This window comes from Schistosoma mansoni, chromosome 4 (genome assembly GCF_000237925.1).
Source record: "Schistosoma mansoni strain Puerto Rico chromosome 4, complete genome".
In the NCBI taxonomy this organism is placed as follows: domain Eukaryota; kingdom Metazoa; phylum Platyhelminthes; class Trematoda; order Strigeidida; family Schistosomatidae; genus Schistosoma; species Schistosoma mansoni.
Window position 1 is genome coordinate 18253838 of NC_031498.1, and position 23962 is coordinate 18277799.

At 34.8% G+C, this 23962-nt stretch overlaps 1 protein-coding gene across 1 annotated transcript; it reads right to left on the reverse strand.

Annotated features, from left to right (window-relative positions):
• Positions 1–995: 995 nt before the first annotated feature.
• On the reverse strand, positions 996–7378 carry Smp_070110 (putative mitochondrial 39S ribosomal protein L45; the record flags this gene model as incomplete). Its single annotated transcript, XM_018797045.1, has 7 exons — positions 7358–7378; positions 7065–7321; positions 6125–6189; positions 5917–6068; positions 3498–3552; positions 2186–2335; positions 996–1295 (listed from the first exon to the last, which is right to left on the reverse strand). The coding sequence occupies exons 1-7, from the start codon at positions 7360–7362 to the stop codon at positions 996–998; spliced, it is 984 nt and encodes a 327-aa protein (XP_018652125.1). The 5' UTR covers positions 7363–7378.
• Positions 7379–23962: the final 16584 nt, after the last annotated feature.

Consider the following 23962-nt stretch of genomic DNA (forward strand, 5'->3'; position numbering starts at 1 on the left):
TGAATCCATGATCTCAGGAAGGATCGAGGTGAATAGTTAACCATTAGACCATTAAAGTGGCATCCAGTAGTACACATTTTTAGCTTTATTCAACTCGAGATCCTAATAATTGTTAATGACTTAAAACCCTCCTAAACATAACTATATACAATTATTTCGAGTTAATGTATTTTTTTAAAAAAATTTTTAACTGAAAATTTGACTGTCAAAATATGAACAAATCCATCTGAGATGCCATTTATAAATGGCAGAAAGAATTAGAGCAAGATTCGAGGTCCTTTTTAACTCGACAATGCTGAAATGAAAATAAACTTAGGAGGATTGAAACAATCCCAGTGAGAGCTATAATTCTTATTTGAAAATAAAATGTACCAGTGATGCAGAATGGGGACTACTACTACTACCAGTAGTAAATATAATAATAGTTAAAATTATCCACATCTATTGTAGTGCGGTCTATTTATATCCATATAAGTAGTATATGGTGTTGGTCAGACAGAATGTATTTGGGCAGAAGACCGATGAGGAAAGAATCGAAATGAAGCGCAATCGGTATGAAAATGCATGAACAAAGGAATTAGAGAAGAAACAGTGAAGATTGAGACAATTGATTGTTAATTTGCAAATTAACTGTTCACTGTATGGTTATCAGAATTTACTGAGATAGTCTGTAATTTTTGCTTAAATACATTCGATTGTCCCCAACCGGTGTTTTGTTCAATACACTATGTTCTATAATCTTAGCTTAAAACAAATAGGTTAGAACTCGAAAGTGACGCAAGATACTAACCAATGTCAAACGTTAGAAGGTAGAGTAGCACTTAACATCATAACGAATGAGTCCATAGCTTTGTCATATTAGTGGTTGAACAGTAGACTGATGTTAGCCTTACAATTCCATAACCAAGTGAAAGGTGATTACTGTACTAGTACGAAACATTCATAAAAGATTATTGCCTAATTAATTTCTGTTAATACATAAAATAGAACAAAAATTAATTCATATTATCTTTATTCAAACTGTTTAGTGATATTGGATTATCAACGTCATTTCGACTATTTGAGATCAATTTATTTGATTCCGATGTTGTTGATGAATTAACTGGGAATAACCGTTGAGTAGGTATATAGGTGTAGTTTACTGTAGAGTTTGGACGAGAGACTTTACCGTGTAATCTCCATGTACCATATTCATCGGAAATATGTCTTTCAAATACAACATATTCGAGTACATCAACAGCAGTATCCGGATTACCATATAGTAGACGCCCAAAACGGTTATAAATTGATAAAATCTGTATTATTACAAATGAAAAAAAGAAGAGGTGATAACACTTGACAAAAATATAGAAAGAATAAAATTTTAACACTGGTTAGACACACAAAAACCAGCCAAAATCACATTTCTAACTCAGTATACCCTAAGAATTATTAAGTGATTTAAGACTGAATTGAATACGACCAGTCAATGGTCAATATTAAACTATACGCAATACGAAGTTTCAGTATACAACTACGCATTCTGTAAAATTAGAAGTGTTGAACAAAAGTCAACCAAATGTATTTTTTTATACCTTACACTTGAATGAACACATTGATCACTGTGTACAGTTTAAAGAACGACAATTAACATATTTAAATCCAAAGATAGTTTAATGTTTATGAATACGTCTGAGGGAAAAACATGGGATTACAATCACTTGACTGATAAACTATTTTATGCAAACATAATAGTTGCGAATAAAATTACATTATTTCCGTGTTATCTGAAGCTTAACATAAAGCTGAGATTGTTAATTATTTATATCATTAAACATAGACTTCGTATTCACAAAGCAATAACAAAAACTAGTCACAACTAAACACCGATATAACATATACAGAACGTTCATTTCTGGGATTTTCATAGTAGCAAAATGTACACACACGTAAAATAGAATTAGCTAAACGAAAGAAAAAAACAAACCTACAAATGTACCAACACTAAAGGAGCCGGTGTAATCAACGTTCTAACCATTTTGAAAACTATATATATATATATATATGTATATATATATTCATATATATACATATTCATACTTAAAACTTTATACATTCAATTATTGAATAATATTTATGAATACATAAATTAAGGAACAATGCTATATTGATAAGTCATAAGATTAGTAATTAGTTGACCTGTTACCTGTTGTGTATAGAAACGAACTGTAACTTGAGCGTAAACATTGCCTTTAGATAAAAGCTCGTTGCAGCGTATTTGTACAACTCTGGGTGGCTCAATGTTACCCACAAACTTCCATTGTAGAGTTCGAAGTTTTAGGTCAGCAGTCATATCCTAATAAAATTGGAAGGATAACATAAAGTAGTGAGAATCAGAATATCTACAAAATTTTGATGTTACTTTGATAGAAATTATTATGAAAATTAAAGCATTATGAAGTGATAAACTACAGAGCTGTTTTTATACATCATTTAACAAATAAGATAAGGATTATCTGTACTTAGTTACCAATATGCCCAGAGCATGATTTTTATATAAATGAGGTGCCAAACAGACAGACAACCAGTTGATAAAATCGAATGAAGTTGATTAAATAACCAGTAAAACAGTGCGCCAAATACTTATCAAGAATTAGTGAGAGTGGTGAAAACAGTCAACCACCAGCAATCCAATAACAATTATTTCAAAAACCAAGGAATCTGAAAGTTTAAAAATTCTGTAGGTTGTTTAAAAGTCTGGTATTTTTCAAAGACTTACTAACCATTCATAGCAAACTTCGATTTCTTTGGCTAGCCCAACGACGGCAAAAAATACATCATAGAGTTCATATGAAAATATGACAACAACCCAAGAAACCGCTGTTGAATCGAATTGTAAGAAGTAATACACTGCTCTCTGTAAGAGCAGAGGGGCAAGTGAGTTAAGTCACAACATGACTCTTATAATCGATCTTATTGACGCACATTGCTTCTAACTTTATTGTGCTTTCGCTCCCAAAAGCATCTTACTATTTTCAGTTTATCTATTTGTCAAGTTTATGCCTAATTCCGGTTAATTATTTTCTAGTGTCGCTGTTAATTCATTCTAGCTGTGATATCAGAAAGTATCACTTTGTGTAAGATTCTAAATAATCGAAAGAGGGAAATCTAGTAGAATTAACGAAGTTACATTCTTTCGATTGTGTAATACTAAATTCTTTGAGTCAAATAATAACAGTTCAACCAAATCCTACCAACAATACTTGAAGACAGTCTCGTGACTACTTTACATATAATTCCACATGGCAGACAAAAATGATGAATAATAGCACTTTCGAAGTTAGGCAAATGACAATTACAAAATTGACTCGCATGGTTCATTGTCATGAAAAACAGTGAATAAAATACACAGCAAAACAATGACATGTGATTTTGATTGTTCTTAAATAGCGATAAGCTATCATGAAAGAATGAAAGTCACTCGAGTTGAAACACAGAAACAGTTAAACATAACTTACTACTAGTGCTTTTTCTGTAACTAGTTCAAATAATCGGGATTCATTTTGACGATAACTGAAAGTTAATTCAAACAATTAAGCACAAAATATCATAAGTAATTAAATAATTTCATGACTGTAAGTCAATAGTTTACATTTAAAGGCTCCCACAGGATGAGGTTTTGCATTTACATTTGCTAGAAATAAATATACTGAGAGAAATATAAGATATCTAATCTCAGCTGAAATGCCTAGCGCCTGAAATACTTTCAGTGTTACTCCCAGCCCCAAATCCAAAGAAAGGAGGGGAGTTGTGCATGGAGTTAGTAGTACCGTCCCATAGAAAAAAACACCAACTAGAAAGATCATTTCAGCCATTTAAACTATGCTCTGAGAGTTGAAAGACGTCGACTTAGAAAAGTGATGACGCCTCGTGATAAAAGCCGAGGTTCTTAGAGAGTCACAAGACCGTTACCTCTTTTGATAACCAGAACAAAAATTAACATAGGCACATGAAATTATTGAACAATATGAGCCCGAGAGGACCACGTGTTACGTACGCCTGGACACTGATTACCACAACACGCAATGCTAACTAGTGTTGGGGACGGTTGGAAGAAAGTTAGGAGCGGCCATACCAAAATATGGCATCAACCCATAAAGTCACTAACTCCTGGTTTCAGCCATGTTGGTAGATACAGACTACTTGGTTGGGGTCCCTGCGACTATCGTAACTAATGGTTGGAGACTCTAAGTAATATGGCTCCGAGTCAATCACGATGGTGTAGGTGTATACACTCTTTGTTTTCCCTTAAACCGTGAGATTAAAATTACTTTATACCTTTCTTTCTACGAACTAACTTTTTTTTCCCGTATTTTATTTTTTTACACAATCTTTCCTTTATATATTACTATCGTTGAAGTAACTGCTTTTATGAATTTGGTGTTCATCTTGTTGTGTTAATGAGGTGTGGCAACTTGGACCGATGGATATATGTGCTTGATCCTACGTTGTAACTGACTGAGTGAATCAAGAAGCTGTGGAAATGAGGAGATACAACCTGGCAAGATAAAGTCAGCAGTCGTAGACTGTGTCAGAGAATAAACTAGTTTCCATCAGAGGAGAAAATTAGGGAAAGACGCTGGAGGTGTATAATTCACACGGAAATCATCAAACTGGATCATAAAGCGATTCCTAACTTGAAATTTCCTATTCAAGAAGAAAAGAGGCAGGCCAAATAACATGAACCAGGAACTAGAGGCAGATATTAAGGATGAAAAGCACTTGAGAAAAACTGGAAAGAAGAGAGTAGGACAGTTGGTCGAAGGTCCCCAGATGATGGCCTACTTCTCACGAGAAGTAAAGGGGGTAGGTAACATAGATATATATAATCATACCATAGTAAAAATTGCCATAAACTAAACTTTGTATACTGATTAGATGACACTTCGGAACAGTGGTTAAGGCTTTCGACTTTTGTCCACTGAATAGCCAGTTTGAAATCCCCTCCACCTATTCGATTCGGGAGACCGAGTAGTATAACTAGCCCCCATAATCGGAGTACTAGTCGAAGCCAAGTATTCACATATGAACCTGTTAGATGAGTAAGTAATATTATGTCATAGAAACTTCAGTGGACATAATGTCGTTTCATTACATATTGATTCACTAATGTTGTTGTGATGAGGCTTCTTCTACGAACATTACCATATCAGATACTGACAGATGGTAAAATATAGCAGCGCGACATGTTTTTCGTCTACTCTTAAAACATAAACAAAAGAGGAAATAATGTACTCACAGGTCGACACAAAGTAGTAAGTGTTGCTTAGACAGCTCAGGGATGATTATACCCACTTTGGAGAGTAACCATGAGAATGGCATTTGTAGCAACAGTAGGACTGTTTCGAAAACGTCGAAAAAAGTTATATCGTACTGTAGAAATTTTAACAATTAATTATTTTATTCCATGTAAGTAACTAAATAAATTATTGTGCATTTAAATTTGATCAAACCGTTCAATTTGAGAGTTAGTGATACTACCCACCTACTTGAATTGAAGTTGTAAGCTATGACTTGGTGGTGAAAACAGTTGGTTTAAGACATTTGAGTGTTAAACACATATTCTGCATTGGATATATAGCTTTTTTATCTTCGGAGTATTGCCACTCATAATTCAAAAAAGTATAGCTTCAAGCTTAGCATATGAAACCTTATTTAATTACTTAATCTGGAAATAATTGTATTTTTAGAATTATAAATCGACATAAAATTTAAACGAAGGCATTCTGGTTATCTTTAATTGATAAAAAACAAACAATAGGATCCTGAATTAGTTTTGGAATATTGCGACTAACTATTACACTCACCCAACATACGAAATATATGACATATTTTCATATGATAGACATAATGGTTAATAAGTTGATACAAACTTACTTTTGTAATAAATCATGAGCCTCAACATAAATATTTTCAGCTTCAATAGTGAATCGTTTGGAATTAAATGATGGTTCATGTGATTTTAGCAGCGATAAATCCTTATAGTTTTTTCCCTTATTAAGGAGATTATCTTTTAAAAGAGCCAGTCTCTAAAAGCGAAAACAACATACATGGCAAAAAGTTGTCATTGAAATGTAACAACTACCTTTGTTGATAGTAATGAACTTTGACCATCACCATCAGGAGGGATATACGGATCAAATATAGTTCCTAAGAAGACATAAGACAAACAGATAATAGCATAAAGTTTACATGCAATTATTTTAATGAGAGAGTTTACTTAGTATACTAACAGTTACTTAGGACAAGACAATGAGTATACACTTTTAAATGGTTAGCATTGGATAAGATGGTTTTTCCTATATAAATAAAACCACAGAAGTTATCTTTACATAAAAGTGCCTAATTGAAATTAGTTTAGCATTCATTGGAGTCAGAAAGATGAAACAGCCAAAAATATTAACTACTGAAATGTGAATTTTTGAACCTATCACCAACTCATTGTATTCTAACAATGCTCAAATACACTAAAACCTTCATAACTTGAGGATAAGAATACAGAAGGTGGTAGTCAGTATATTGAAAATGGTTTGGATGCTCCAAGAGTACCAAACCACATGATCGACGGTACTTTAGGTGTTAAGAAAAAGTACTTACGTAGCCTAGCGAATAAGTTATATTTGTTGGCTGTAACAGTTTAGTCTTGTGATATTATGAGTTGTGTTTATGCAGTACATTACTGACTGATAAGTCTTCACTGGTGCTCGGTCTAATTTATCCAAAATCTGACTATTAACCACTAAATAAAACATATGAAGGTTAGTGCACTTGGATAGTGTTCAACATATTTCTGGCGTTAACCAAATCCTCATCTAGCCTCGTCGTTCTCTTTCTTGGGTCAAGTCATATCATTAAAACTGTGCTGTCACACAATCTACGAAAATTCCACTATACACTCAAGTATACGAATCAATTTTAGTCAAATGAATTTAAAAGAAGTTAGCACACATAAGATATTTCTTCCTAATTCTAGCAAAGGGAAACAATCATAAGTTCACGACAAAAAGAAGAAAATGACTGTTTACCTGTATGTCCAATATTTATTGGACGATCATAAAATAATAGGGGAGGTAACATTCCATTTCTACGTAATCTTCTACGTAAATCTGATGTGCTTTCATTCTCATTAGCTTTGTCGTTGCTGAGATCTACTGGTGGATCCCACGGTTGCATCTGACGGATAAGCCTGAATTTAGGCACCCATGGTTTATGTCTAATAAATCTGACATTACTGTGGAACTCAAAAATATATTTATGGCTGAACACTGTGACACTTCTCCACCTTTGAAAATAAACTCGTTAAGAAATATACCATTACCACATAATCCAATGTTCGAAAGTAAGAATACACCAAGACTACAGATGTAACAAAACCATATTATTACATGTGAACAGGAAAATATTCAAAAAGGTTATATATATATATATTGAGTAGTGCTAAGAATGCTTGAAATTATAGCAAAATTCTGTGTTTCCACCATGGGGTAAAAATGAATGTTAAGCTAATGAAATCCTTAGCTATCCATCGACTGGTTATATATTACAGGAAGACTAACACCATATACGAATCTCGACTGTAAACACTTAATCTTGAGACCAAACTTAGCCTCCTGAGATTATATTTTGTGAAAAAAACAAACCATATAGCTCCCACTAGATTTTCACGTGAAATCAGTCTATCCACATGACTACAAAAAGTTTTCGCACTGCCGCTGATATCACTTGGTAACGGAAGTCTCAATCCTGACGCCAAATCCTTAACCCTAACCAAAAGCACTAAAGGACTTATAAAATCAACTTGAGTCATAATGAGGATTCGAGTATTCCGTGTCATTATAGGCGAAATTATTTATTGTTATTTTGGCGTTTTACGGGTAGAGTAACCTATAAAAGATTTTATTAAAGTCATCAGTTGTCCGAAATTTATTTACGCTTTGTAATAATATTATTCATTCTGTAACCTACTTGCTACAAAAGGCGCTCTCTGATTGGCTATGAACTGGATCAAACTTCATCTGTTGTTTCAAGCTTGTTTAACATTATGCTCCAGTTAGTAAATCTCAAATAACTTACGACTGGGTATTTGCGATTTGCATTAAATACCTTCAAGAGGTGAGAGTGACTTGAAGATAGTTAGTTTTAGATTTTCTCACACACAACTGGGCATACGCCCTAAACGCAAAACGTGCATTCGAAACAGAAGCAAACCCCACATATGCTAAACTTCATGTAAAGATAGAAAGTGAAGACTAAATTAATGTTTCTCTAGGAAATTAAAACTAATAATGTATACAATTACCATAGTTCCCAATGCCCAGGTACGGCCGAGGGTGAGGAGAGTCCGCTTCCCCTCTCGAAATGCTTTCACATGACCAAAAGTATACAGCCACTACCACGGAAGTCCTAATCACTACCTTTTCTAAGCGTGGGTGTTGTTTACGAAATTTAGGGGACGAAACGCGAATATCCCGTGCTTTAACCGGGTTGATGGATACGGAGGATCCACTTAGTGGAGTTGGAAAACCCTGATTCCAAACTAATGGTGAGTATGCGTTTCAGAATCCCGAGGGGATGAATGACGTATAAACCAATTATTGGTTACTGGCTACCATGGGACTGAATCTGCTTACGTCGCTCCACTGCCTTGTAGATCAGGCCTTAAGGTCGAAGGTTCCGGGCGTGTCTCACTAAGAAAACCCCAATATTACAGCGACACACAAATCAAGTAAACTGAGTGACGCATATGCATTCAGTGCCCCTTTGTACCAATATTTATATGTTCAAATACATAAATAACGATTACCACAATCATGAACCAACAAGTGATGAACAAATACGACTCGATCACTTAGTACCGTGAGGATGGATTCTCTTTTACGCTTTACTGAGGAGCGCCAGGGTGATCAGGGCTTCTTTACGTACTCTGGATTTATGTGGATTTTATAACATAGTCTAGAACTGCTACGCATCGTCCCCCAATAAACTTAAATATTACTGACATTAAGCAAGACTCATTATTTACACGAATTTTCATGTTCAATTTATAGTAAATGAGAAGCCTAGGTAAGTCCATATAATTAAGGATTATTGAATAGTTTCTAAAATCGACCTGGTGTATATGACAGCACTATTGTGATAAAATGAGTAGCATTTACACATATTCTCCCATATAGGTGATAAACTCTTTGACATGAAACGCCGAGCATTCTTACAGAAATGAATCCCATATCCAAAGTCTGGATTATTTTTTTATTACTTTGCTAACAAAACACCAGCTGACATTCTTACCACTCATTGCGATAATTTATTTATGACATTGGTCGTCAGCCAGAAAATATCAGCTGAATACTGAAATTTTGAAATAATTGCCGACACAAGTCAGATCTATTAATTAATATCACAAAATATTGAATGAAAAGACATGTATACCAACCGGTAACGCGTATTTTTGAAAACACAACTAGTCTGTCTAATATACAATTTCGTGCATTTTCGCAGAAAAAATTGTCGTGTTTTTTTTCATACGATTGTATCTTTCCGCACTAAATATTCTCTGAGCATTTTTCGGAAAGGCCTGTTACTTCTTTAGGAACATCAAATGGACATTATTTCCTAATATTTAGTATATGTCAGATTTGTGATGTTAGGACAGGACGACGGCCTGTGTTAATGGTTTTATAGTAAACTTGTGAGAGTGTCTAGTCTTCTTTTGAATGAACCGTTTGAAGAAATAGGTAACCTCTTTTCGAGTAATGGATTCAGAGAATTGGTGACTCGGTGTAAAAGCCTGTTTACCACGGGTATTTTGTTTGATCTTAGCTATCTACTACCACGCTATGTCCACTGAGTTGTCCCGACCTGGTAGAGTAAGAAAGACTAGCTTATTACGTTGCGCCTTGCATGATAAACCCTGGAGTTCTGGAACTGCACGAACAGCTTTCATTCGTACCTTTTACAGAATATCTGAATCATTTTTATTACAGAGGCTTGGAGCCTGAATCCAGTTTTCAGGTTTGGATCTCACTAAGATCGTGTACACCATGGTGGACATATTAGCATCTAAATTGGTAAATGTCCGTCTTAAAGCTCATAGGGTTCTAAACCACCTAGCTACGAGATCGAGGCATTGCACTGTGGTCTTAATATCATGGCTCACTGTCACTCTTATATCCTTGTTGGATCGGACTACGGGAGCAAGCGGTTCTCTTATACTGTACTTATTTAACATTGTATCCCTATAGTACATGTCGACACACTTGTTTGCGTTGATACGCATCAACCACTTTTCAGATCAGCTAATCAGAACATCTAAGTCAGCTTGATGTATCCGTGCATCTTCGTCTCGTGTTACTTCTCGCCAGATTTTTACATCATCAGCGAATAGTAGCTTTTGGGACTTAACTATACTTAGGAGTTAACTTACATAGGGTATAAAATGTAAAAATTCCGACTGTAGCTTCTCAACGGTAACAGAAGGTCTCAAGTCAGTACAAAGTTAAACTGTTTGGAATGGGATCGTCACCCTCATCTTGTAAAACAACCTTGCTAATGAAACACTAGCCACTTAAACATATTAAACCACTTAAAGTCCGCTCTCTGAGCTGAACAATCTCTATTCGGAAGAATTATGACGCCTCATGGTGAAGGCGGAAATTCTTCGGATGTTAAGAGACCGATGTCGCTTCCAACAATCAGAGTGAAGATACGACAGCTACAAGAGCATCAGTTTTTATAGGTACATGATATGTCCGGGCAATGTGGGAGATCGGAAGGACCAGTCAAATAGCTACGGAAGTGAAGAGGTACGAGTTGATGGTGCTAGGAATAAATGAAGCCTATTGGAATCAAGCTGGACAGAAAAGTTTAGATTCAGGAGAGATGTTGATGTACTCCGGTCACGGAGAAGAAAATGCTCCACACACTCAGGGAGTTGCTTGGATGCTGTCTGAAGAAGCATGTAAAGCACTTATTGGATAGGAATCTCATGGATCCAGGACCATCAACGCATCCTATGTAAAATGGAATAAGGGATTACAATGAATGTTATTCTATGTTGTCCACCCACCAGTGACGTCAATGAAGACAATAAAGATCAGTTTTATGAGAGGCTGCAATCAATCATACAGAAGTGCTCAGAATAGCACCTGACAATACTGAGGGGAGACATAAACGCCAAAAACAGAATGGGCTACTATGGTTATGAAAGTATCTTAGGACATCATGGACTGACTGAGAGAGTAAAACCAGATTGCGGACAGATTTGCAAATTTATGTGCACTCAACAAACCGGTTATAGGTGGCACAATATTCCCTCACAAACGCATACACAAAGTTACATGGGTCTCAACAGATCACATTACACATAACAAGATAGACCACATATGCATCATTAACAAATTCAGAAGGACAACGGGAGGAGTGAGAATCAGGCAAGGAGCTGATATAGCTTCAGATCACCATCTGCCTGGTTGTGGTCAAGATGAAAACGAAGCTGAAGAGGCATTAGACGACTGAACAAACAGGATTTCAAAGGTTTAATACAGCCTTCTTTCGAGATACTGGCAAACAACGAATTTAAGATAGGTTTTAGCAGCTCACGTACAATAGAGTTTGTTTATATTTAGTTTGGTTAAGGCCTTCTGTTAACTTATTTAACAGACAGAGTCATTCGTACAATGACAACCTATCTATACTATTGTACCTTTATTATTGTTGCACTTGTATGAATATGTACGCTTGAGAATCGCTTACTGTCTACGCATGTATTCATTCTGCTAGCTTTATTATTGGTCGCTTAAATTGGTCATTGCAATCCTTTGTATTCACTTATGTCAATTGTTCCACACTATTTATTAACTCAAAGCTAAAGACCCAATAAATTTTTGGTTGTAAGCAGCTGACGAGAAACCACGAAATATAATGAATTCATGTTATTCTGCATCAATATTTGTTCTGACTTTATCTCTAATCCATAAAGGTAACTAATTGTATGAAATTAGTCGCTTAATTGGTTCGATGATTCATTCATCTCACTATGTATTAATATATGTACATTTTAATCCTGTTCATTGACTCGTTGACTGGCACACTCATTCTTTGACTCGATCACTCGCTTGCTTTTCGGCACTACTCTTTCATGCTTGCTTAATGTGCCTGTGATTTTAGATATCTGTGCGTGGTTCAATAATAAACGTTATCAACACTTCGTATTCGCCTTCTGATATATGCACCGTCTGGACGTTATCTATTAATGGTTATCAATACGAATAATATACGAAGTTTTAGGATAATATTGAGTACCAACTACCACAAGCCTCACAAGATCTACTCAAAGAAAAAGAAATTACTATAGAGGACAACTAGAAAGTAACCAAAGATGCACTAACTTCAGCGCATCAGGTATTTTTAGGTCGCAAGAGGCATCATCTTAGGGTGTGAATCTCGAAAAGTTTACAATAGAGCATTGTTGAACCGGATGAAAGACTCAGTAGACGACCAACTTCGAGATCAACATGTCGAATTCCATAAGGATCGTTGGTGCACAGATCAAACGCGACACTACAGATCACCGTTAAACAATCGATTGAACGGAACTCGTCACCATATATCAACCTCCTTGATTATGAGAAAGCATTTGACTATGTGGATAGGAGAACATCATGTAAACTTCTTCGACACTATGGAGTGAGTAACTGAGAAAATCGTCAACATCATTTGGAGTTCATACGACGAACTACACTGCGAAGTGGTGCATGGAGGACAGCTGACAGACGCATTCCAAGTAATCACCGGAGTCAGGAAAGCCTGCCTGTGCCTCCCTTTTTCTTTTTTCTGGCTGTTGATTGGATTATGAAGACCTTGACATCTGAGGAGAAGCGCGGAATAAAATGGACAGGTTGGATGCAAATAGTCTAACAAATGTAGATGAAGACAACTAGTGTGGCAGCAGCCTCTGCATAAGTAAGCCTCAACATATACAAGGGGGGAAACAAGATCCTTAAATCTAACACGGAGAACACCAATAAAATCACACTTGATGGAGAAACTCTGGAAGAGGTAGAAACGTTCATGTACCCGGTCAGCATCACCGATGAGTAAGGAAGATCGGATGCAGACGTCAAGACAAGGAAAAGATGTTGGAAATGGATAGAGAATACATTACAGAAATCATCAAACTTCGTCATGAGGCAAGCACTAACTTGGAATCCTGAATGGGAATGGAAAAGAGGAAGGCCAAAGAACACACTACGTCGGGAATTGGACGTATATTATATATCATATACATATTATATATCATACAGAATGTTTGCTAAATGCTATGGCAAACAGTATTCATACAAAGTAATATAAAACTACTATACATATTAAATTGTACTCTGAAATTAAACAAATATCATAGCGAACAATCGTCACGTCAACTAAAACAAAAAAATAAATTAACTATCGATAACATAGCAATTATTCTTATTAATTGATCTTCTGTCGAATTCACCTTACCAATATGTAGTCTTTAAAAAATATTTGTGGAGAATCAAAGACACTGTTCGAATAGTTTAAGTTAACTCAAATGTTATTAAAGATTTAGATTTATCAAAACGTTGCACTTAAGTAATCATTTTTAGATATCAGATAATAGAGTTTCCTGAAAAATGGTAGTTTAGTTCACCTATTCTATTGTGATATTGGTTAGTATCTTTCAAGTTATACAATAGTTTGTAACATATTTACATACACTGATTTATATGGGTTCATTATAAAAGCCATGAATTAGTCCATGGAAATTACATTGTAATAAATGTTTCCAATTAACACAAAAATATCTGTGAGACGTTCAAATTTATATTATTATTTGTTATTAGAAATATGTCTAACGTTTTCAATTAGATTAATCTTAATGCACCTTGTTTTCTGACTATTTCGATCATAGCAAAATGGACTTAAGTGAATTCATTGAATGAATCAACTACACAACAACCTCATATATTCGAATAACATTAGGATCACTTCAATTTTTTTTTAATAATTTTTTTTTGTCCCCCTTAATCAAAAAATTTTCATCCCATTTTCCAATTTTTTTCAATCCCTTTCGTCCAATGAAATTCCTAGTTGTAAATGCGTTGTAATTGGTTATGTAATTCTTGAAATTCGTATAAAAGCTCTGTACTTATGGATATAGATAATTTTCTTCACAATATGGACGTCAGTAACGTGCAAATTAGAGGCTCTGTTGTTCCTCACGTAGTCACAGAAACTGAAAGTGTATTTTTGAATACATTGTATCTGGTAGCGTTTCCATCACTGGAAGCGTTAAAGAGCGCCATTAGAACTTATGAAATAGCAACGTACTGCCATTATGCGGTGAGAGATTCTAATTTCCATGGAGATCGGAAGCCGTATATTAAATTTGTATGTTGGAGAAAGAGCTATAAAACACCAAGCGTTTCTTCGCAGCCGATTAGACGAAGGAGGTAAATTGATTAGTGTTATTATATTGTTCATTGAGGACTTCAATGGACACACAATGTCCGGCCTTCATCTTTTGTAAGTTTCTTGAAGGTTATTGGACTGTTGTTCGTGGGAATGTGCATCACAATCACGAGTGCAATTCCCTGAGGTACGACTGTAACACATGGATGCGCCGATTAACGGGAGCGGAATTTGAATCAGTGAAGCCACTGCTGATATCTGGAACATCAGCATTCAATGTGATACACTACGCTTACCAATCATATGGGAAACGTCTTACAGCTCAAGATGTTTTCAATATGCGTTACAAAGTGTTCTCACAGGCCAACCTTCCTGGTAAGCAATGTGCATATTTATACTATTAACTGTAGGTGATTACGGTAAGTTGAAAAATCACATCACGTCACTTGGTGGCCTTTGTGATTATCAATTGGATGCAGATCATAGTCTGTTGTACTTCTTCTTCGCTACAGCAGACCAGATCAATCTGTGTAACAGGTTTTTAGATGTTGTTGGTTTTGATGGGACATACAAAACCAATAATGAAAACATGTTTCTTTATCACGTGGTGGCTTTGGACATGAATTTCATGGCAATACCTGTTTGTATTGCATTTGTAAGTCGCGAAACATCGACTTTGCTGTCCAGTTTCCTCTCGTTCTTCCGCCAAATGAGTAACAATAGAGAGGTTATCGGTATTGTTACCGACGATTCACCTGCTATAGCTGCTGCCATAACGCAGGTGTATCCCAATTCACACCACCTTTTGTGCCGCGTGCACCTTCTTCGAAATGTCATCAAGAGGGTAAGCTTTCCTTTCTTTACAAATAACCCATTCATCGTATTCGTAGAGGCTACGATCTGATCTTCTTCAAATGTTCTACCGTCTTATGCTAACAAGAAATGTGGAAAGGTAAATCGAAATATGCTTTACAATGTATTGTAGCTTCCAACGGTATGTGTCATTTATCGAAGCAGCAGACGGGAATTTCTATCAATATTTGAGAGATCAGTTATTGTCCAAAAAGCACAAGTGGTCGAACGCTTTTCGACCAGCTGCAATGCTTCTAGATCAAAGCAATACAAATTTCGTTGAGACGACCCATCGAATTTTAAAGTTGCATAAGCTGAACAGAAAAACACCCGTGTTCAGATCGATATTTAGTGTTCTGCTTCGCACTGGATATTGGATAGAAGCTCGAGTTCAAAAGTACTCCACTGAATGCCGTAGCAGGGCTGTGCTGGGTCGCGAGCCTCAACTACGTCGTCTTCAGGAAACACTTACACCTGCTGCATGTAAACTGCTTAAGCGGCACATGCGCATTCCTGTTACTGACTACGTATTGTCGGGGGAGTTTTTCACGGCCGTTGATACTACAGGAACTTACACAGTCTCCAAAAATCCTATTAGTTGTTCCTGTTTCTTTTATGTAGAACACAGAGTCGTATGTCGTCACATCTTGGCATATTGTTCGCACGATAATGTCGAAGTTCACAGAGAAAGCATTGGTGACAGATGGCTGCATTCCAACAGCTTCGTAACCGCAGTAACGATTGACAATGAGTTACAGGTACAAGTCGGGCAGACAAGCGTCCTAACATCGATTCACAACTTATGTCGGCGTATGTCCGCTGAACAGCTTACCGCTGTCCTTAACTATTCTCATCAGTTGCTTAACGATGGAATACCTACTACCATCACAATGCCCGTCGTCCGAAATACCACAGGCACCAACCGTCAACAGAACGTAGATTTGGATGCTACCTTAAATGATGACGAGATGGAAGTAATATCTATGAACTCAGAAGAGTTCACGGACCGAGACAATGAAGAAGACGAACGTGCGCACAATGACCGACTGTGTGATATTTGCCATCTATGTCAGCCGCCCAGTGAACTAGGTGATGGAAGTGCTTGGATTTTTTGTCCATGCAACGCTATGTTTCATTCGTTCTGTGCCTACGACCCAACAGAAGTATCACCTGGGTTCAACTGTCCCATGTGCGGCGCTGTCACGGACTCATAGTGGAGTCATCGATCAGGACCGAAGGAGCTGTGTAGAGACCGAGTAAAGGCCCTTTTCAGGGCCACCCACAATTTGATTTAAATTTTGTTTGAATTTCTTGTTTCCATTTTAAGGAGGAGTCATGAAACCATCAATAATTCATTTCACATTCATATGATTTGGTTACTAGGTACAGTAGAGAAATGTAGTAAGATCAGTTCACTAGTACAACAAGATCTTTTCTATTGCTAAGGTCAAGTGAACAGACACTGATCGGACATCACAATTCCATAGTAATTAAGCTGTAGATTAATAATTATCATCGCTCACTTTATTACCATGCCAACAGCTTTCCAGGTTTTTCAAATTTACGGTTTCAGTGAACGATTCCGTACAGAAAACAACGTCATATAATGAACATTAATCTGTCGGACAAAAGTTTATGCAAAGGTGTGTACGATCATTCCAATCTCTTTTCACTTAGCTAAGGTAGACGATTGTACTGAGATCAGTTCATTAGTACAACAAGATAATTTGTATTAAGAAGGTCAAGTGAACATACACTGATCATTCATCACAATTCCATAGTAATGAAGATGTAAAATAACTTTTTCTAGATTAATAATAATAAAGTGATTATCGATCACTTTATAATTTTGTCAACAGCTTTTAAGGTTTTTCAAATTTAAGGTTTCAGTAAACGATTCCGTACAGAAAACAACGTCATATAATGAAGACTTACATATCTAACAAGTCATTAATAATAATAATAATCATAATAATAATAATAATAATGGAACATACGAAATGTAATAATAATGTTTCATATGAGATTTATCACTACATAGCAAAAATTCGATACAGTGATGAATGTCATTTAGACATTTGATAAATAAATGTACAGTTTAACTTAACAGATTGAAATACGATATTCTAAATACATAATGGTTACTTGATACAATTGACCTTATTCCACATTAAGTCATATCATTGAAATAGAAATTTATTTCACTAGACATAGGCTTGTTCATTGACACTTCATTCAACCTATATTACACATATGCTTGTCAAAGAAGGTTATTTTTTCAACATTCAGCGATTTACTGTTTGACAGTTTAAGAGTAATTATTATGTCTTTGTGACGGAAAATGTACATAGTTTTTCATTGTTCGTCCAGTATGTTTAACAAAGGAAACTGTTGGATTTGGAAATATAATTTCAGTCTTTCTAATTAATTAACGTTTACAATGTTATTTACTAATGAAAATAAAAAATTCAGATCATTAATTTGAAAGGCTGTGCACTTAAAAAACATTGGCTGTTAACATCACCTGCCAAAAAATATTATGCCCACCTCACAAATACAATTACCGTATTACATGACTGAGTACACTAACATGTCTTTTCGGTGATCATTAATAAGTGATCAACTACAAATAATCTACAGGTCAGCATATTTTATGCTTTGAATGGATTTACAAAAAATCTTGATAACCTTGATATTGCGTTCATTTTCGAAACCTTTTCATAGCTAAACTAATCAACTTTTTGGTATTAAGAATAACGGTTTGCAAAATAACTGAATTATAAAGATTATTTGCTTTTTTCTCAGACATTATTACTAATTTCAGACAGCGTAAAAGTTGCTTCATTTACCCATCTTTTACGGTTAGCGTGACTTCGGCATGACCCATTCACTTTCTCTTTATCATGATTTATTCATATACTTACACGAATATAACGTTTATTAAATGAGCGAACTATGTGTTAAATTAACTTATGGGAATACTTAAACCAAAATGTGTTCACTAATTGTGTATTAAACATTTGACTACCTTTTTTGAAATTCAATAATCACCATTATCAATTATTAATAACAACTGTAAGTTTTTTCAAAAATTAACTTTCAATGATCTACACATTATTATTACTACTCTTGCCACGACGATAACAGATAACTTTAGTTGCATTTGTACTTCATAAAAAGAAATTACATTCACTAACAGGAGTATAGCAGGGTAATGAAATGGATTTGTTTTTGTTTTTTTCGAAGTTAAAATTTTTTACAAATCTCAGATGGAACAATGCGAAAATAGTTCATTATTGTAAATAATAATCGAATGGAAAAATGTCAATTCTTACATCCAATAAAAGCACTTTATTCTAGTTCGATTTGAACGAATCAAATTGCAAAACTGCACCATTTACAGCCAATTAAAAAATTATTACAGGTGACAAAATGTTTGTTCATTTGCACTTGAGCACACACTTTCAAAAACAAATTCACCAATCACCAATTGCTAAATTTTTTTCATATCCTTTAATTTCCAAAAAAAGGGGGGTAGGGGATTATACGTGCAGCGATTCTAATGTCAACCCATATATTCCATAGTTTTTTTGTAACAATCACTAATGTGACAATAACATGAATATCGAATCGAAGATATGTAGATGGACAATATATTTGCCAATAGTTTCTCATCATGTTCTGAAGTTATAAGTCCTAACTAATCATCTAAACATACATGCAGTTTTAAAACAAATACATCATGTAAGACTGGAATCAGTTTGATACCAGTAAGTTTATTTTACTACCAACTCTAAATTCACGTTCTACTATTAAGTGTCTTCGTTGTTATTCACAATGGCTAAATCTTTTGTCAATTATTTTTTAATTGACCATTTATTTCACTTATATTCAAACTTTAACATCATTCAAAAGTACTAAGAACATAAATCTCATATTAAGGTAAATCCGGTTACTGAACAAAACTATTAATTTTGTTTGGTTAAACTACATGTGACCGTATTGATATGCCCCGATAACAAAAGTGAATGATAACTTTGGGATCCATTTATGGACCAATATTATGCATATAATTTTTATCGTATATTTGCTAAATAATTAAACTACTCATATTCATGTTCCTTTCATTGTGAGCTTTATTTTGACCCTTGGACTATTATTGTACAATTTACCATTCCTGAGTTATACCCAGTCTATTAATTACTACTCCCCCTATTCACAGCCACATTTGGCTAACTCTTGTACAAATGTTATTTTCTGCTTTATTGGTACGTTGTGGTCAGTCTGTTTGGTATATAAACTCAGTATGTTTGAAATACAACGATTCATACCACAGAGGCTGTTATTGGTGTTTTGGACTTAACTGGCTAAGCTAGGCAGAAGCAGGATCGATATGCGCTCTAGATTGCTCGTACGGTTTTCGTGTGTCATTGTTCCAATCGATAATTCGCGGCTCCCTGATTGGTGGTCTTATCACGTCATACGTTTAACAAGGCATCCACTCGGCCACAAGATATAACACGTATGCACAGTTTACATTCGGAACTTCTAAATATTTGAAATTTCGCTGATATTTTTAAATGTGCCTAGATTCTCTAGTAATTTTATCAAGTACTGAATACCTAATGTGACATTGTCTTCCGAGTGTGCATTAATATATGACTGAGTGTTAAAGATAGTCTATACTTTCTTAAATATTATTTATGATATGAAATCAAGTTTGAACTATACTTTAGTATATATATATATATATATATATATATATATATATATATATACGTGAACAGATAAGCTTTTTATTATGACGTACCACTATAATTTACTATCCTTTAATTTACTTTTCTGGTTCTTCAATTAACAAACAGATAAAATGTCATGAACTGGTATTTACTTCATAATTACTGATGTTTATTCAAACACTTTAATGAGTTCAACAACCTTACAAATCCTGTTCGAAATGGGATGTCCTTCTGTGCTTTGAGTGACACACATGAATTAGTAATAATTCTCATAGTAAATTTTACATTGCATCAGATAGTCGTAAATACATTTGTTTTCCTGCAAACAAAAACGAACTAGACTCTACCCATCTAGGATTTTCGTGGTCTGTTATTTTTGTTAGTAAGTATAGCTTCAGATTGTTACATGAATATGAATGCAAAACGAAAATATTTTCACTCTGTTAGAATATAGTTTGTGGTAAAAAGCAATGTTTAAATGGTGTGGAACTAATATTTGGAATACTTTGTTCATTTTACATCACAGATATACATCGGAAGTTTTTGGATGTGATGGAGATCATTTAACATTTAGATCGTAATCAGTTATGGTTGTCGTATGATTTAACTATAGGAAAACTGTCTTTACATTGAATACATATCTCGATAGCATCTAAAAAAATCACTACTTTTTAAATATTTATGATCATACCCTTAAAATTTACCGTTATCAGTCAAGAAAACAACCAAAGTTGTTTTAAAGTCAACATTAATTTTCATCTTTGAAATTAGCAAGTATGACAGATTCCGTATGGCTGACCGAAGGTTATAGTTTTCAAGAATACCGTTTCTTATTGTGTTCTTTGATTTATTCAATAACTGTGTGATGTTAGTGGTAATAGATAATTAGTTTATAGTTAGGATAAATTAGATTGTTGTAGAACATAGATTTCTCAACATCAAAAATATCTGCAATGAGTTGAAAATAAATTTAACCTCTGTAACCTCCAATAATATGAATATATACTTTGAATAATTTGATATTATTTCGAGTCAGGGTCTATATGAATTTCAAATAATGCCGTTTGATTTAACTAATGCGCCTTCTTGTTATATCCCCTGGTGAGTTATGAATGGTAACTCTGAGGACTATTTATGGACCAATGTGATATGCCTATTTCCTATCGTATAATTGTTACGTAACTAAACTATTCATATTCTTGTTCCTCTTATCATTAGCTTTATTTTGACCTTTGAACTATTATTATACGATTCTTGAGTTATCATTAGTCTATTGATTACTTTCCCCCTATTCACAGCTACATTTGGCCAAATATTATACAAATGCTATTTTCTACTTTATGGTACGATGTGGTCTGTTTGGCTGGTATATAAACCCAGTATGTTTGTGAATAATGATTCATATTGCAGAGGCCGTTTTTGGTGTTCTGGACTTAACTGGCTGGGCTAGGCAGATAGCAGGACTGACAAGTACTCAAGACTGCTCATACGATTTTGTGCATCATTGGGCGATCGATAAATTCACTGCTCTCTAATTGGGCGTTCATATACTAAACAGGGCACGCACTCATTCACACGTTATAACACTTCTACTTTCCAATGATTATTGCATACAACACTATCTAGGTTGGTGCTACATGCATGTTTGGTTTATCTAGATGACGTTATGGTACACAACCATTATTCAGAGACATTTAGAAAATTTGCAAAAAGTTTTAAAATTCTTTCAGAAATTTGATTTAAAAGTACAAGCATCAAAATGTTGCATATTGAGGAGGCAAGTTTAATTCCTAGTTGTAGTTGATGATTAAAGAATACACTCAAATAGAGAAGACGTTGATGTCATCCGAAACTGTTGATGAACTCCGTAACTTAAAAGGTTTATCAACTTAAAACAGAAGGTTTACCTAAGGATTTTTAGAGGTTTCAGCTCCTCTTTATACCTTGCTAGGAAAGGATGTTAACTTTAAATGGACTAGTAGGTGCCAGCAATCATACGACCAGTTAAAAGAGTTATTGTATTTGACGCCAATTTTATCATATCCGGGATGTTCTCTCACTACTGGCCGTTTCATCCTAGACACCGATGCAAGTAGCCAAGCTATCAATCCTGTATTATCACAAATTCCTTCGGATAGAAAAGAAAGAGTTACTGCTTACGGAAGCAGAATGTTACATAAAAAAAGTATTGTACAGTACGCAAAGAGATGTTAACAGTCGTTTAATTTGTGAGATACTTCCGGCATTACTTATAAGGATGCAAGTTTGTTATTGGAACTGATAATAAAGCTTTGATATGGTTACAGAATTTCAGAGAATATGAAGGCAAGTTTGCTCGATAGCAAGAGTGCTTAGTGTAGGGAATGGTTGGAAAAGAGTTAGGGGCGGCCAAACCAAAACCTGGCATCAATGCTTGAAGTCACAAACTTCTAGTCTGAGCCATGTTGGCAGATGCAGACTACCTGGTTGGGGTCCGCGTGACTATCGTAACCAATGGTTGGAGACTCTAGGTGACATGGCTCAGAATCGATCACAATGGCGTAGGTGTATACACTCTTTATTTTCCCTTAAACTATGAGATTAAAATTGCTTCGTAACTTCTTTCCTTCCTATACTATATCTTTATTTACAACCTATCTTTTATATACTACCACCATTTAATTAACTATTTCTATGAATCCGGTGTTCATCTTGTTGTGCTAACGAGGTATGGCAACTTGGATCGATGCATATGTGTGCCTGGTCCTACGTTGTAGCTGACTGACTGACTGACTGAGGAGTGCTTACAAGAACATGACCACGAATATGCCCATAAGTCTGGTAAACAGTATCAGAATGTGGGCGCCTTATCAAGCAGAGCAGCTAAACCTTGTGGAAACTGTCCTTCATGAGTCACATCGACTATGAATATAATAGAGTTGAGCTATCACTGTAGGGGGTTTTGATAAACATTTGGAGATGTAAAGATAACTCTGCTTTTGGTAGAAAACCGGCACTATCTCAGAGTCATTGACAGATTAAATACAGTCATAATTTATTAACAAAAATATTAAAATATAAGGTAAACATTAAATGTTTTATTCTGGAAATTAAATTTTATTGACTATGTTTTCAAGTAAAACATAATAAATAGTTATTGAAACACTTTAGATTTGGAAATGTTTATCATTTATTTTAAAATGTATTTTGAAATACGTATTTAAGATATTGACTAGATTAAACCAATGTATTATGCGTCAGAGAGTTGTTTAACACAAAAGCTTGGAAAATCTCCATTTAACCCATAATTACACGTTTATCTAATCCTCTATTAAAACAAGGTTTGTTAATCAGATAAAATGAAATTTGTATCCGATATATAATTGAATGATTGACATCTTGCTGAAATTTTGCTCATAGTTTCATATAGAACTATTAGAAGAATTAGCGTTTTCGGGAATGGATATGTGGACGATATGATTTAGTAAATTGAGTATTAAGGTTGAAGGTAAAATACTACCAGTTTACAGATGCAAACTGCTGAGCAGTCCCATAATAGAACGAAACGGCCATCAAGTGCTTCCAGGTTTTCCATATTGGTCTAGCTTCGATTGACTCATGATCTCAGCCTCTAAGATATCGTTTGCTTTAGAAAAACTCGTTGTGACAGATAACTGATTAATCTCTGTATAATAATTTAAAATCGTGGTTTTAATTTCTAGTATTCTATGGCCAAGGTAGTTTTAACAAAAGTGATATACTTTTATAACTAATTTTCGGATGGTTAAATTTACTAACTGAAATATGACCAGCTGACAAAAATATTATATACGGTTAATAAGTTATCATCAGTGTACGAAACATGTTTATTTGTGCAGAAGAAATCCAAATGTGACTATTGAACAACCCGAAAGTTCTTATGATTG